Consider the following 17,370-nt stretch of genomic DNA (forward strand, 5'->3'; position numbering starts at 1 on the left):
GTCCTTGAGAGCTTGGGTATTTGTTTCCCACAAGTAATTAATGAAGCCGTGGACTCTCCTCTCCTTTAAAAAAAAGTATGGATTTATAATCTCTAAGGCAGCAGGGAATAATGCTCACCAAATAAATGTTTCTTCCCCAAGAAAAAGTTAAAATGAATTACATATATACAGGTGGTAGGTGGTGCAAATAAATGCTAATTGCCTCTGTTATGATGTAGTTATGAAAATATTATGTTTACAAATATAATACAATTAAAAGGCACAAAATAAAATGTAGACCAGTAGTGTATTATAACACTCAGTTTAATAAAAAAAAAACTATTGAAATGTAAACAGTTAAAATTAACTACATACGACACCGGTGTCAACACACAATATTTCTAAAAAAACAATCCTAAAACATCGGTTAATAATAATAGATGACTTCTACTAAAAATCTAGGATCTAATAAATCTCATCACAGACCCATACAAATACAATTCATATAGCCACGTTGTGGAACTAAATATATTGTTCCAATTTATAACAATGTGACACTTCTGTCCTTAATAAAAAAAAAAATCAAATAAATATAAAAAGTCAAGTTGATACAATTGATTCAAATGTATTTAAAAATGAATGACTTGATTAACACAAGCGTACAGCTCAGAGAATGTTATCCGTGTGCTGTTGCAAATATGTGGATATCCTATGCACAAGTTTCAGCAGTCAATGCCAAATACATTGATTCAGGTGTATTGAAAAATAGATGATTTGATTGCCACAAGCGTACAGCTCTAATAATGTTATCCGTGTGCAATTTTAAATACATGAAAATCCAATGTACAAGTATCAGCAGTTAATGTCAAAATCAGGTTCAGATGTATTTAAAAAATGAGGAATGACTTTATTAACACAAGCGTATAGCTCTGATTGTATCCATGTGCAATTACAAATATGTGGAAATCCTATGCATAAGTCACAGCAATTAATGCCAAATACAAAGTCCCTGCATGACTAGGTCGTCTGTAGTTCCGTTAAATATTGAGTACTCACAGTGCACTGCGGTTGTCGGGTCTCCAGTCTTCAAGATGGTGGTCAGTACTGACCTATTCGGGTGGTCTTTAGGTGATGTCGTGGATTTACCTATAAGTCGGTATCCGGCTTTCCACCGATCTTTCCTTGGGTGCTCTTGTGTTCAGCCCCTATCGAACCGGCTAGCCACCAGACTTTTCTTAGGTAATCCTTGTTCAGTGGGTCTCAGGTCTTACCAAGACACACTTTGCTCTGCTTCTTTTCCGTGATCTTAGGTGTCGGTTGATCAGCCTTCTTTGTGTCCTAACCCGTCTTCCCCTAAGGAGAGGTTACTTCATAATTTGGATGTGGTTCAAGCCTTGAAGTTTTATTTTCAGGCTACAAAATATTTCAGACAGTCTACATCTCTTTTTGTAGTGTATTCAGGGAAGCTCAAGGGGCAGAGAGCCTCTTCAACTTCTTTGTCCTTTTGGTTGAGGAGCATGATTCGCTTGGCTTACGAGGCAGCGGGACATAAGCCTCCTCAGAGGATCACGGCTCATTCAACTAGAGATGTGGCTTCTTCTTGGGCCTTCTAGATTGAGGCCTCTATGGATCAGATTTGCAAGGCGGCCACCTGGTCCTCCTTACATACTTTTACAAAGTTTTACAAATTCTAAATTTTTGCTTTGTTAGAAGCAGTTTTTGGGAGGGAGTTTTGCAGGCTGTGGTGCCCTTAGCATAGGGTCCGCCTCCTTTTTACCCTCCGGTTTGTTCATTCAGTGTCCTCGAGAGCTTGGGTATTTGTTTCCCACAAGTAATGAATGAAGCCGTGGACTCTCCTCCCCTTTAGATGGAAAAAAATAAATAAATTATGCTTACCTGATAATTTAATTTCCATCGTGGGAGGAGAGTCAACGGCTCCCGCCCGTTTCTCCGATAGGCGGACCTAAATTTAGTTTTGTTCTTCTGGCACCATTTATACCCTGATATTTCTCTTACTGTGCCGTGTTCCCTCGGCAAAATAACTGGGGGATGAGGGGAGGTATTTACGACTTTGGCTGGGATGTCTGCCTCCTCCTGTTGGCCAGGTTCATAATTCCCACAAGTAATGAATGAAGCCGTAGATTTTCCTCCCCACAATGGAAATTAAATTATCAGGTAAGCATAATATGTTTTGTTTTTGTTGTTGTTTAAATGGACATGAAACCCATTTTTTTTTCTTTCATGATTCAGATAGAGCATGTGATTTTAAACAACTTTTTAATTTACTTTTATTATCTCATTTGCTTCATTCTTTTTTGTATCCTTTGTTGAAGAAACGGAAATGCACTACTATGAGCTAGTTAACACACATGCTGATTGGTGTGCAGCCACCAATCAGCAGCTCCTTAGCCTACCTAGGTATCCTTTTTCAACAAAGGATACTAAGAGAACAAAACAAATTATTTAATAGTAGTAAATAGAAAAGTTATTTAAAATCACATGCTCTATCTGAATCATGAAAGAAAAATGTTGGATTTTATGTGCCTTTAAAGGGACATTCTACTCCAGAATTGTTATTGTTTAAAAAGATATATAATCCCTTTATTACCCATTCCCCAGTTTTCCATAACCAACATGGTTGTATTAAAATACTTTTTACCTCTGTGATTACCTTGTATCTAAACCTCTGCAGAAATCCCCTTTATTTCAGTTCTTTTGACAGACTTTAATTTTAGCCAGTCTGTACTCACTCATAAATAACTTCATGGGATTGATTATAATGTTATCTATATGGCACACATGAAATAGAGCTGTCTATCTGTGAAAACCTGTCAAAATGCACCAATTTCTAGGGGATTAGAAAATAGCATATGAGCCTACCTAGGTTTAGCTTTCAACAAAAAATACCAAGAGAACAAAGCAAATTTGATAATAAAAGTAAATTGGAAACTTGTTTTAAATTGCATGCCCTATCTGAATCATGAAAGTTTAATTTTCACTACACTGTCCCTTTAAGTAAATAAAGGGTAATTTGGAGACTATTTTCAAAAAGAGAGACTTTGACCTGGAGATTACCAGAAGCTATATGTATAAAGTAATGAATCATCTATTGGATTTTGGTTAAAGATGCAAAAATTTACTATGAGAATCAAGTTGATGCTTTTGTCACTTGACGTGTGTTACTTTATTTAGTTTTCAGAATTGTCAAATTGAAATAGTCTTTCTAAAAACAAAAGCATCATGGATTAACAAAAATAGTCTATTCTCAGTCAACTACAGCGATATCATTCTCAAGTGCATATTACTTTCCTTTGTCCTCTTCAGAATTCTGGAGGCCTTTTATCTGTCAGTCTGGAGCGTGACCTACTAGATGCCCAGCCAATGAAGGAGCTTAGCAGCAAGCGTCCAGTTGTACATGCATCTTTTCAGAACAAAAGGGTCCTAATAAAGGTAATTTTTTAATTAGTAATCAATATTTGTGAATCAACACAATTATTGCAGGTCAGTTAATTGTTTCAGGCCTCCTTGTTTTCTTCTTAAATGGAAAGAGTCCACAGCTGCATTCATTACTTTTGGGAAATAAGAGCCTGACCACCAGGAGGTCAATATTTGTGAATCAACACAATTATTGCAGGTCAGTTAATTGTTTCAGGCCTCCTTGTTTTCTTCTTAAATGGAAAGAGTCCACAGCTGCATTCATTACTTTTGGGAAATAAGAGCCTGACCACCAGGAGGAGGCAAAGACAACCCAGCCAAAGGCTTAAATACTTCTCCCACTCCCCTCATCCCCCAGTCATTCTTTGCCTTTCATCCCAGGAGGATGGCAGAGAATTGTCAGAATTTTAAATTTTTGTTTTTTCTTCTTATGGAGGGTAGTACTCTTCGGCATGAGACAGGAGTTTTAAGTAGTTTTGTCAGTCTCTCAGTAAGGGCTTGGATGAAAGTTAGAGTCCGGAGATGCAGGGAGTTTCTTTCTGCAAAACCATCCAAACTCATATTAACAGCTCCTCAAGCAATTGGCGTTGTCGAACTTTGCTTCGTTGCCTGCCTCTTAAGTCCATGACGGAGGCAATGCTACTATCCGTCACACTTGAAGGGCTGTGTTCCTGTTCCACGGCGTAGATTCCGGTAAGATCGTTTCATAATGTGAATGTTTCCAGAGAGGCTACCACCTTGCGGGTCTAACTATACATAAGGGTCTCAGTGAATCTCTTTTAGTATCTTGGAATCAAGGGTTAATATCTCCTGAGGGGGGGGGGTTATTGAACAGGGGGGGGTTATAATCATGTTAATCTGATTCAACCTGCTTATGTGTGATGTTTACTGGGCTCATGGTTGAAACATTGAGGCCTTTGGAAGTGACGCGGCCTTTTGGTTCGGCCCGCTTGTTTGGACTGTATGGTTCACCTTCTGTTCGGCGTGGCTACATTCCGTTGTTCCATTTCCGCATTCCCAACTGCGTGGCAAAGGAAATTTCTCTTGTAAGGTATATCCAGTCCACGGATCATCCATTACTTGTGGGATATTCTCCTTCCCAACAGGAAGCTGCATGAGGACCACCCACAGCAGAGCTGTCTATATAGCTCCTCCTCTCCCTGCCACCTCCAGTCATTCTCTTGCAGCTCTCGACAAGAAAGGAAGTAGCTAGAGATGTGGTGTTTTTATTTAGTTTATCTTCAATCAAAAGTTTGTTATTTTCAAATGGTACCAGAGTTGTACTATTTTAGCCTCAGGCATAAAGTAGAAGAAGAGTCTTCCTGTGGTCTTTAATGATCTTAGCAGGTTGTAACTAAGATCCATTGCCGTTCTCACACATAACTGAAGAGAGGTAACTTCAGCTGGGGAATGGCGTGCAGGGTTTCCTGCTATGAGGTATGTGCAGTTTAAATTTTTCTAGAGAAATGTAAATGCTAGAAAATGCTGTTAATACTGGATTTATCTGAGGTAAGCCTAATTACAGTGATTTAACAACAACTAGTATCATGCTTGCTGTTAGAGGTAATACTCTTATTATTTTTCACATTTCTGACATATGAAAAGTTTGCTGGAAGTGCTTAAACGTTTTTTATATGCATATTGGTGATAAAACTTTATTGGGGCTTAGTTTTTTCCACATGGCTGGCTAATTTTTGCCTAGGGATAGTTTTTTGTGGCCTTTCACTGTGAATACATAAGTGGGAGGGGCCTAATTTCACGCCTAAATGCGCATTAGATTTTGCAGCCTGAGACATCCAGTTTCCCTGAAGGAGTCCCCTGAATGCTTAGGACCTCTCTGAAGGGTTTTTGTGCTTTCCAAAGTCGATTGTATGGGAAGGTAGGGCCACAGCAGAGCTGTGGCAGTTTGTTGTGACTGTTAAAAAACGATTATTTCGTTTTTTTTTTTAGTTTCAAAGAGCTTTATTAAAATAACTTGAGGTTTTACAGCAGATCTCAAAAATACATGGAATACTTCATAGACGTTACAATAAGGCATTTCACATTGTTAAGACCATGCAACAGCTATCACTATGTAATACTCATATTTTACTGCATTATTATGCGAGGAAGATTTAATACACTGGATGTGAAATCAGCAAGGGTATTACATGAACATTCCCACTTCCAGCAGTGCAATCGTTATCTATTATACATTAAAAATAAAAATAATCTATAAGAGAAGAAAAAGATGAGATAAGGCAATGAGCATTAATTATTAAACCTCGATTTTGCCCCCTGCTATCGAAATGGGCCTCTCTTGGACCCTGTATGTATATAGGTAATGTGGGGGATATATGTGTAAATAGAACATAACAACAAACGAAACAAATAACAAAAGATCATAAATGAATGAAAAACCAAAACTGAGCAGACAGTTGTTCTTAAAGTGAATGTTGAAACGTGACACTTCTCATCTCTACTGGTCTTATCTTGATGTAATACCACCTTACCCCAATCCTATTTATTTATTTATTTATTTTTTAGATATTTGTGAATACGTATAAGAGAGGAGGGAGGTTATGTCTTATTGCTTGTTTAAAAATGGCCACCCATTTATAACCTCAACTTTTCCCTAGTGATCAGGATCTTCCCCTTGGGCAGTAATATATTGTTAACCCTCATCCCCGCGGCCCCGGCCGCAAGCCGCAGAAAAGAGGTTTACTGAAATAAGGGAAGCACCTTATCGTGCTTGTCAGTGCATGTCTTATTACCACTACTGACTAGCTATCACTAAAAGGAGACCACCTCGATCATTGCATAAACATTACAACAGTAGGGATTAACGTATAAACTGAACGATAAGAGAGAAAAGATAACATAAAAACATTATATCACACATCAATACAGGTTAACCCCTTAACTTTATATGGTTACCGGAGTTTTCAACATTTGATAGTCCCAAAGATAAATTAAGTCATGTCAGACCCCTGCAATAGACTGGTTGTAAAGTCCAGAGTCTGGAGTAATCAATGTTACTTTTTTGGGAATGTCTAGGCAGGGGTCTTGCTAGCTTGTCTTCGCGGTTCCCCAGACAGCATAGGCCGTGTGAGGACGCACAGACTATCCGGTTCCATTCGTTCTCCTCTGTGATCTTTCCGTTCCCCAGCCGCCTGAGTAATATGTGGTAAGAGGGACCGGGGCTCAGCCCCCCCAGTTGTTGAGGAAGATCCCCCCGTCCCTCTTTATGTCCGTTCGACGCCAGTCTCTGGCCTGTGGGAGAGGACCGTGGCCGACCCCCAGTGCGATCCAGTTGAATCAGTGTTGCTGAAGACACATGGAAATCTCCTGTCCGTTGGAGCCCATCTGCATGCTCGCCTCCGCTTCCAGGTAAGTCGAAGTATTCCGTCGTCATTTCCCCAGCAGGGGATGGTTCTTCTGGCCAGAAGATTCTAAGATTATTCATAGAGGGGATCTGTTGTGGATACTTTGCATATGCTGTGTGTGTAGCTTGCACGGCGCCATCTTGATCAGCAAGTATTCGATCATCCTCAGTAACTTCTGTTAGTATATTAGCGGCACATAATTTGCTCATTAGAATATCAAATGGAGCTCTCTCTATTAGTGATTTCATGAGTCTCTCGAAGTTTGCGAGACATCGGTCAATCTGTGTCGGTGCCTCCATATCTTCCTTTGTCTCCGCTTTCTTTCAGAGCTAATTGAGTTTTTTTTTTTTTTTTATGAAGGTTTCTGCTCAGTTAAGCGGGAAGCTCTTAATGGTCTGCTTGGTGCTCGGTTAGAGTGATAGTGTCAGTCCAAACTTGGTATTCTGCCCAGTTAAGGTTGAATCGATGTTAGGAGGTGAAGAGATTCAGTAAGCCAGGAACCCCAGCAGCACTGATAACCCGGCTCTTCCCGGGGGGAAGGTGAATGCCTATTAGTGGGCCGCCGCCCTAGGCCTTTAAGTTCCAATCTGTAGTCTCAGCTTCATGCATACAGCGAGAAGGATATATTTAGGGTCACAAGTGACTGTGCTGTGATGTCTTTGAATTATATAATTATAATCTTACTGTTATATTTCAATAATCGACGGATTATCAGAACTTCTGCTCAGAGCTCTCAGAGTGTGCGTCCTGTTCAGAACGCTGCTTGGACACGCCCCATTTCGTTTTTTTTTTTATCTGTTTTTAAACTAAGGGGTTAATCATCCATTTGCAAGTGGGTGCAATGCTCTGTTAGCCTATTATACACACTGTAAAAATGTTGTTTGATTTACTGCTTTTTATCACTGGTTTTCAAATTCTGACCTTTTTTATTTTTCTTAAAGGCACAGTTACGTTTTTATTTTTTGCTTGTTTACTTTCATTAAAGTGTTTTCCAAGCTTGCTGGTCTCTTTGCTAGTCTGTTTAAACATGTCTGACATAGAGGAAACTCCTTGTTCATTATGTTTAGAAGCCATGGTGGAACCCCCTCTTAGAATGTGTACCAAATGTACTGATTTCACTTTAAGTTATAAAGACCATATTCTGTCTTTAAAAGATTTATCACCAGAGGAAACTGACAAGGGGGAAGTTATGCCGACTAACTCGCCTCACGTGTCAGAACCTTTAACTCCCGCTCAAGGGACTCCCGCTCAAGAGGCGCCAAGTACATCTAGCGCGCCCATGGCGTTTACTTTACAAGACATGGCGGCAGTCATGGATAATACCCTTTCAGCTGTATTATCCAGACTACCTGGGTTACGAGGAAAGTGAGACAGCTCTGGAGTTAGAAGGAATACAGAGCACTCTGACGCTTTAGTAGCTATGTCTGATACCCCCTCACAATATGCAGAAGCTGAGGAAGGAGAGCTTCTTTCTGTGGGTGATTTTTCTGACTCAGGGAAGATGCTTCAACCTGATTCTGTCAACAGTTAAATTTAAGCTTGAACACCTCCGCGTGTTGCTCAGGGAGGTTTTAGCTACTCTGAATGACTGTGACACCATTATAGTGCCAGAGAAAATGTGTAGATTTGATAAATACTATGCAGTGCCTGTTTACACTGATGTTTTTCCAATACCTAAAAGGTTTTCAGAGATTATTACTAAGGAATGGGATAGACCAGGTGTTCCGTTCTCTCCCCCTCCTGTCTTTAAGAAAATGTTTCCCATAGATTCTGCCACACGGGACTTATGGCAAACGGTCCCTAAGGTGGAGGGAGCAGTTTCTACTCTAGCTAAGCGTACTACTATCCCTGTCGAGGACAGTTGTGCTTTTTTAGATCCAATGGATAAAAAGTTAGAGGGTTACCTTAAGAAAATGTTTATTCAACAAGGTTTTATTCTACAGCCTCTTGCATGCATTGCCCCGGTCACTGCTGCTGCGGCCTTCTGGTTTGAGTCTCTGGAAGAGGCCTTACAGGTAGAGACCCCTTTGGATGATATACTTGACAAGCTTAGAGCGCTTAAGCTAGCCAATTCATTTGTTTCTGATGCCATTGTTCATTTAACTAAATTAACGGCTAAGAATTCTGGTTTCTTTCATGTAATTGGCAAGAGTCCATGAGCTAGTGACATATGGGATATACAATCCTACCAGGAGGGGCAAAGTTTCCCAAACCTCAAAATGCCTATAAATACACCCCTCACCACACCCACAATTCAGTTTTACAAACTTTGCCTCCTATGGAGGTGGTGAAGTAAGTTTGTGCTAAGATTTCTACGTTGATATGCGCTTCTCAGCATTGTTGAAGCCCGATTCTTCTCAGAGTACAGCGAATGTCAGAGGGACGTGAAGGGAGTATCACCTATTGAATACAATGATTTCCCTAACGGGGGTCTTTTTCATGGGTTCTCTGTTATCGGTCGTAGAGATTCATCTCCTACCTCCCTTTTCAGATCGATGATATACTCTCAAATTTACCATTACCTCTACTAAAGAACTGTTTTAGTACTGGTTTGGCTATCTGCTATATGTGAATGGGTGTCTTTTGGTAAGTATGTTTTTATTACTTAAGACACTCTCAGCTATGGTTTGGCACTTTATGCATATTATATAAAGTTTTAAATATATGTATTGTACTTATATTTGCCATGAGTCAGGTTCATGTATTTCCTTCTGCAGACTGTCAGTTTCATATTTGGGAATATAAACACTTTAAGAAATTTGTTTCTTACCTGGAGTTTAGTCTTTTTCAATTTTGACTACTTTTGCATTTGTGGGTATTAGGCCCACGGGTGCGTCAAATGTTAGACTTTATTGCGTCATTTTTGGCGCGAACTATTTTGGCGCGGGAAATTACGTTTTTGACGCAACTTCGTCATTTCTGGCGTCATGCGTGACGTCGAGACCTTTCACGCGGCGGCGTCATTAGTGACGCAAGTGTGTCATTTCCGGTCATTTTTGGCGCCAAAAAGTTTACGTTACGTTGTGCGTCATACTTGGCGCCAAATTTTTTTCATTATTTCAATACCCCATTTATGTTTGCCTCCTGCTTTCTTCTCTATCAAGAGGCCTATGCTTTTGCATTTTTTCCCCATTCCTGAAACTGTCATTTAAGGAAATAGATAATTTTGCTTTATATGTTGTTTTTTCTTTTACATTGAGCAAGATGTCCCAATCTGATCCTGTCTCTGAAGTTTCTGCTGGAACATTGCTGCCTGACATCAGTTCTACCAAAGCTAAGTGCATTTGTTGCAAAATTGTAGAAATTATTCCACCGAATATCATTTGTAATAGTTGTCATGATAAACTTTTACATGCAGATAGTGTTTCTATCAGTAATAGTACATTGGCAGTTGCAGTTCCTTCAACTTCTAATGTGCATGATATACCTGTAAATTTTAAAGAATTTGTTTCTGAATCTATTATGAAGGCTTTGTCTGCATTTCCACCTTCTAATAAACGTAAAAGGTCTTTTAAAACTTCTCATTTAGCTGATGAAATTTCAAATGACCAACAACATAATAATTCATCCTCTTCTGCTGAGGATCTATCTGAAACAGAAGATCCTTCCTCAGATATTGACACTGACAAATCTACTTATTTATTTAAAATAGAGTATATGCGTTCTTTATTAAAAGAAGTGTTAATTACTTTGGATATTGAGGTAACCAGTCCTATTGACGTTCAGTCTAATAAACGTTTAAATGCTGTTTTTAAACCTCCTGTGGTTTCCCCAGGTGTTTTTCCCATTCCTGAGGCTATTTCTGATATGATTTCTAGGGAATGGAATAAGCCAGGTACTTCCTTTGTTCCTTCTTCAAGGTTTAAGAGATTGTATCCTTTACCAGCAAAATCTATAGAGTTTTGGGAAAAGATCCCCAAAGTTGATGGGGCTATTTCTACTCTTGCTAAACGTACCACTATTCCTATGGATGATAGCACTTCCTTTAAGGATCCTTTAGATAGGAAGCTTGAATCTTATCTAAGGAAGGCCTATTTATATTCAGGTCATCTTCTCAGACCTGCTATTTCTTTGGGTGATGTTGCGGCTGCATCAACTTTCTGGTTGGAAAATTTAGCACAACATGAATTGGATTCTGACATATCTAGCATTGTTCGCTTACTGCAACATGCTAATCATTTTATTTGTGATGCCATTTTTGATATTATCAAAATTGATGTTAGATCCATGTCTTTAGCTGTATTCGCTAGAAGAGCTTTGTGGCTTAAATCTTGGAATGCTGATATGACATCTAAATCTAGATTATTATCTCTTTCTTTCCAAGGTAATAATTTATTTGGTTCTCGGTTGTATTCTATTATTTCAACTATCACCGGAGGAAAAGGAGTTTTTTTTCCTCAGGATAAAAAACCTAAGGGTAAATCTAAGGCTTCTAACAGTTTTCGTTCCTTTCGTCAGAATTAGGAACAAAAACTCAATCCTCCTCCCAAGGAATCTGCTTCCAGTTGGAAGCCTTCCTCAAATTGGAATAAATCCAAGCCATTTAGGAAACCAAAGTCTGCCCTTAAGTCTGCATGAAGGTGCGGCCCTCATTCCAGCTCAGCTGGTAGGGGACAGATTAAGGTTTTTCAAGGATTTTTGGATAAAATCTGTCCAAAATCATTGGATTCAGAGCATTGTCTCTCAAGGATATCGAATAGGATTCAAAGTAAGACTTCCTGTGAGAAGATTTTTTCTCTCACACATTCCTGTAAATCCAGTAAAAGCTCAGGCTTTTCTGAAGTGTGTTTCAGACCTGGAGTCTTCAGGGGTAATCATGCCAGTTCCTCCTCAGGAACAAGGTTTGGGGTTTTATTCAAACCTATTCATTGTACCAAAGAAAGAAAATTTGTTCAGACCAGTTCTGTATCTGATAATTTTGAATCGTTATGTAAGAGTACCAACTTTCAAGATGGTGACTATAAGGACTATTCTGCCTTTTGTTCAGCAAGGACATTATATGTCCACAATAGACTTGCAGGATGCATACCTTCATATTCCGATTCATCCAGAACACTTTCAGTTTCTGATATTCTCTTTTCTAGACAAGCATTACCAATTTGTTGCTCTTCCATTTGGCCTAGCAACAGCTCCAAGAATCTTTTCAAATGTTCTGGGTGCCCTACTATCTGTAATCAGAGAACAGGGTATTGCGGTGTTTCCTTATTTGGACGATATCTTGGTACTAGCTCAGTCTTTACATATTGCAGAATCTCACATGAATCAACTAGTGTTGTTTCTTCGGAAACATGGTTGGAGGATCAATTTACCAAAAAGTTTCTTGATTCCTCAGACAAGGGTCACCTTTTTAGGTTTCCAGATAGATTCAGTGTCCATGACTCTGTCTCTAACAGACAAGAGACGTTTAAAATTGGTTGCAGCCTGCCGGCACCTTCAGTCTCAGTCATTCCCTTCAGTGGCTATGTGCATGGAAGTTTTAGGTCTCATGACTGCAGCATCGGACGCAATCCCCTTTGCTCGTTTTCACATGAGACCTCTACAGCTTTGTATGCTGAATCAATGGTGCAGGGATTATACAAAGATATCACAATTAATATCCTTGAATCCCAATGTACGACACTCTCTGACATGGTGGATAGATCACCATCGTTTGGTTCAAGGGGCTTCTTTTGTTCGCCCAACCTGGCGAACAAAAGAAGGTTGGGGAGCCGTTTGGGGGTCTCTGACAGCACAAGGGGTTTGGAAATCTCAAGAGGCGAGATTACCAATAAATATTTTAGAACTCCGTGCAATTCTCAGGGCTCTTCAGTTCTGGCCTCTACTAAAGAGAGAACCGTTCATTTGTTTTCAGACAGACAATATCACAACTGTGGCTTATGTCAATCATCAGGGTGGGACTCACAGTCCCCAAGCTATGAAAGAAGTATCTCGGATACTTGCTTGGGCGGAATCCAGCTCCTGTCTAATCTCTGCGGTGCATATCCCAGGTGTAGACAATTGGGAGGCGGATTATCTCAGCCGCCAGACTTTACATCCAGGGGAGTGGTCTCTCCATCCAGATGTGTTTTCTCAGATTGCTCAGATGTGGGGGCTTCCAGAGATAGATCTCATGGCCTCTCATCTAAACAAGAAACTTCCCAGATACCTGTCCAGGTCCAGGGATGTTCAGGCGGAAGCAGTGGATGCACTGACACTTCCTTGGTGTTATCAACCTGCTTACATCTTCCCGCCTCTAGTTCTTCTTCCAAGAGTGATTTCCAAAATCATCATGGAACAGTCATTTGTGTTGCTGGTGGCTCCAGCATGGCCACACAGGTTTTGGTATGCGGATCTGGTTCGGATGTCCAGTTGCCCGCCTTGGCCACTTCCGTTACGGCCGGACCTACTATCTCAAGGTCCGTTTTTCCATCAGGATCTCAAATCATTAAATTTGAAGGTATGGAAATTGAACGCTTAGTTCTAAGTCATAGAGGTTTCTCTGATTCAGTGATTAATACTATGTTACAAGCTCGTAAATCTGTCTCTAGGAAGATTTATTATAGAGTTTGGAAGGCTTACATTTCATGGTGTTCTTCTCATAAATTCTCCTGGCATCCTTTTAGAATTCCTAGAATTTTGCAGTTTCTTCAGGATGGTCTGGATAAGGGTTTGTCTGCAAGTTCCTTGAAAGGACAAATCTCCGCTCTTTCTGTTTTATTTCACAGAAAAATTGCTATACTTCCTGATATACACTGTTTTGTACAGGCTTTAGTTCGTATTAAGCCTGTCATTAAGTCAATTTCTCCTCCTTGGAGTCTTAATTTGGTTCTGAGGGCTTTACAGGCTCCTCCATTTGAACATATGCATTCTTTGGACATTAAACTACTTTCCTGGAAAGTGTTGTTCCTTTTGGCTATCTCTTCTGCTAGAAGAGTTTCTGAGCTATCTGCTCTTTCTTGTGAGTTTCCTTTTCTGATTTTTCATCAGGATAAGGCAGTTTTGCGGACTTCTTTTCTATTTTTACCTAAGATTGTGAATTCTAACAACATTAGTAGAGAAATTGTTGTCCCTTCTTTATGTCCTGATCCTAAGAATTCTTTGGAGAGATCCTTACATTCTTTGGATGTGGTAAGAGCTTTGAAATATTATGTGGAAGCTACTAAAAATTTCAGGAAGACTTCTAGTCTATTTGTTTTATTTTCTGGTCCTAGGAAAGGTCAGAAAGCTTCTGCTGTTTCCTTGGCTTCTTGGTTGAAACTTTTGATTCATCAAGCTTATTTGGAGTCGGGTCAAACCCCACCTCAGAGAATTAAAGGTCATTCTACTAGATCAGTCTCTACTTCATGGGCTTTTAAGAATGAAGCTTCAGTCGATCAGATTTGCAAAGCAGCCACTTGGTCCTCTTTGCATACATTTACTAAATTCTACCATTTTGATGTATTTGCTTCTTCGGAAGCAGTTTTTGGTAGAAAAGTTCTTCAGGCAGCGGTTTCAGTTTGATTCTTCTGCTTTTTGATTTAAGTTTTTTTCTTTCAAAAGTGAAAATAAACTTATTTTTGGGTTGTGGATTATTTTCTCAGCGGAATATGGCTGTTTTTGTTTTAGTCCCTCCCTCTCTAGTGACTCTTGAGTGGAAGACTCCACATCTTGGGTATTGATATCCCATATGTCACTAGCTCATGGACTCTTGCCAATTACATGAAAGAAAACATAATTTATGTAAGAACTTACCTGATAAATTCATTTCTTTCATATTGTCCATGAGGCCCACCCTTTTTTATGGTGGTTATGATTTTTTGTATAAAGCACAATTATTTCCAAATTTATTTTGTTGATGCTTTCTACTCCTTTCTTTATCACCCCACTGCTTGGCTATTTGTTAAACTGAATTGTGGTTGTGGTGAGGGGTGTATTTATAGGCATTTTGAGGTTTGGGAAACTTTGCCCCTCCTGGTAGGATTGTATATCCCATATGTCACTAGCTCATGGACTCTTGCCAATATGAAAGAAATTAATTTATCAGGTAAGTTCTTACATAAATTATGTTTTTTTACACTGTTTTGCAGAACTGGTGTAGCTTTTTTTCTCTTAAAGGCACAGTACCGTTTTATTTCTAAGTGTTTTTTACTTTGATTACAGTGTTTTCCAAGCTTGCTTGTTACATTACTAGCCTGTTTAACATGTCTGACACCAAGGAAAATCCTTGTTTAATATGTATGGAAGCCATTGTGGAACCCCCTCTTAGAATGTGTCCCAATTGTAATGATATGTCTATAAATTATAAAGAACATATATTAGCACTTAAAAATAGAGCAATAGATGATTCTCAGTCAGAAGTAAATGAGGGTTCGCCATCTAGCTCTCCCCAAGTGTCACAACCAGTAACGCCCGCACAAGTACCGCTAGTGCGTCAAATTCTTTTACTTTACAAGACATGGCCACAGTTATGAATACAACCCTCACAGAGGTTTTATCTAAACTGCCTGGTTTACAAGGAAAGCAGGACAGCTCTGGGTTTAGAAAAAATGCTGAGCCGTCTGACGCTTTAGTAGCCGTATCTGATATGCCCTCACAATGCTCTGAAGTAGGGGTGAGGGATTTGTTATCTGAGGGAGAAATTTCTGATTCAGGAAAGACGGTTCCTCAGACACATTCTGATATGACGGCCTTTAAATTTAAGCTTGAACACCTCCGCTTATTGCTCAGGGAGGTATTAGTGACTCTAAATGATTGTGACCCTATAGTGGTTCCAGAGAAATTGTTTAAAATGGATTAATATTTAGAGGTTCCTGTTTACACTGATGTTTTTCCAGTTCCTAAGAGGATTGTGAATATTATTACTAAGGAGTGGGATAGACCAGGTATTCCGTTCTCTCCCCCTCCTGTTTTTAAGAAAAAAGACAGTCCCTAAGGTGGAGGGAGCTATTTCTACTCTGTCTAAGCATACAACTATACCTATCGAAGACAGTTGTGCTTTCAAAGATCCTATGGATAAAAAATTAGAGGGTCTCCTGAAGAAAATTTTTGTTCATCAGGGTTTTTCTCTTCAACCTATTGCGTGCATTGTTCCTGTAACTACTGCAGCTGCTTTCTGGTTTGAGGCTCTAGAAGAGGCTCTTCAGATGGAGACTCCATTAGAGAAGATTATGGACAGAATCAAGGCCCTTAAGTAGGCTAATTCTTTTATTACAGATGCCACTTTTCAACTGGCTAAATTAGCGGCATAGAATTCAGGTTTTGCCATTTTAACACGCAGGGCGTTATGGCTTAAGTCCTGCTCTGCTGATGTGTCATCCAAATCTAAACATTTGAACATCCCTTTCAAAGGAAAGACCCTATTCGGGTCTGAAATGAAAGAGATTATTTCAGACATTATTGGAGGGAAAGGTCATGCCCTTCCTTAGGATAGATCAAATAAGATGAAGATCAAACAAAATAATTTTCGTTCCTTTCGGAACTTCAAGAGTGGTTCCGTTTCGGCTTCCTCTGCTGCAAAGCAAGAGGGGAATTTTGCCCAATCCAAGTCAGTCTGGAAACCTAACCATGCTTGGAACAAGGGTAAACAGGCCAAGAAGCCTGCAGCTGCCTCTAAGACAGCATTAAGGGGTAGCCCCCGATCCGGGACCGGATCTAGTAGGGGGCAGACTCTCTTCGCTCAGGCTTGGGCAAGAGATGTTCACGATCCCTGGGCTTTAAAAATTGTGTCCCAGGGATATCTTCTGGAATTCAAAGACTCCCTTCCACGGGGGGGATTTCATATTTCTCGATTGTCTATAAACCAGACAAAGAGAGAGGCGTTCTTACTCTGTGTAGAAGATCTGCTTACCATGGGGGTGATCCGCCCAGTCCCAAAAGAGGAACAGGGACTAGGGTTCTACTCAAACCTGTTTGTGGTTCCCAAAAAAGAGTGAACTTTCAGACCAATCTTGGATCTCAAAATTCTAAACAAGTTCCTCAGGGTTCCATCATTCAAGATGGAGACCATTCGGACTATTCTGCCACTGATCCAGGAAGGTCAATATATCACTACCGTGGACTTAAAGGATGCGTATCTACACATCCCTATTCACAGGAATCATCATCAATTTCTCAGATTTGCCTTTCTAAACAGGCATTACCAGTTTGTGGCTCTTCCCTTCGGGTTAGCCACAGCTCCAAGAATTCTCACAAAGGTGCTAGGGTCCCTTCTGGCTTTTCTACGTTCTCGGGGCATAGCAGTGGCGCCTTATCTAGACGACATCTTAATTCAGGCGTCCATTTTTCAGCTAGCTAAGTCTCACATGGACATTGTGTTGGTTTTTCTGAGATCTCACGGGTGGAAGGTGAACATAAAAAAGAGTTCTCTCTTCCCTCTCACAAGAGTTTCCTTTCTGGGGACTCTGATAGATTCGGTAGAAATGAAAATATTTCTGACGGAAGTCAGAAAATCAAAACTCTTAACCACTTGCCGAACTCTTCATTCCATTCCTCGGCCATCTGTGGCTCAGTGTATGGAGGTAATCGGACTCATGGTAGCGGCAATGGACATAGTTCCTTTTGCCCGCCTACACCTCAGACCACTGCAACTATGCATGCTCAAACAGTGGAATGGGGATTATGCAGATTTATCTCA

General features: G+C 40.0%; 1 protein-coding gene across 1 annotated transcript in view; it reads left to right on the forward strand.

Moving 5' to 3' along the window:
• The window catches only part of LOC128661478 (serine/threonine-protein kinase 31-like), an 82,533-nt gene that overhangs the window by 40,485 nt on the left and 24,678 nt on the right, over nucleotides 1-17,370 (forward strand). The window contains exon 2 of the mRNA XM_053715727.1: nucleotides 3,304-3,429. Coding sequence (XP_053571702.1) covers nucleotides 3,304-3,429 — 126 coding nt within the window. The remainder of the gene's footprint in view (nucleotides 1-3,303; nucleotides 3,430-17,370) is intronic.

This window comes from Bombina bombina, chromosome 5, assembly GCF_027579735.1.
Source record: "Bombina bombina isolate aBomBom1 chromosome 5, aBomBom1.pri, whole genome shotgun sequence".
Classification (NCBI taxonomy): Eukaryota; Metazoa; Chordata; class Amphibia; order Anura; family Bombinatoridae; genus Bombina; species Bombina bombina.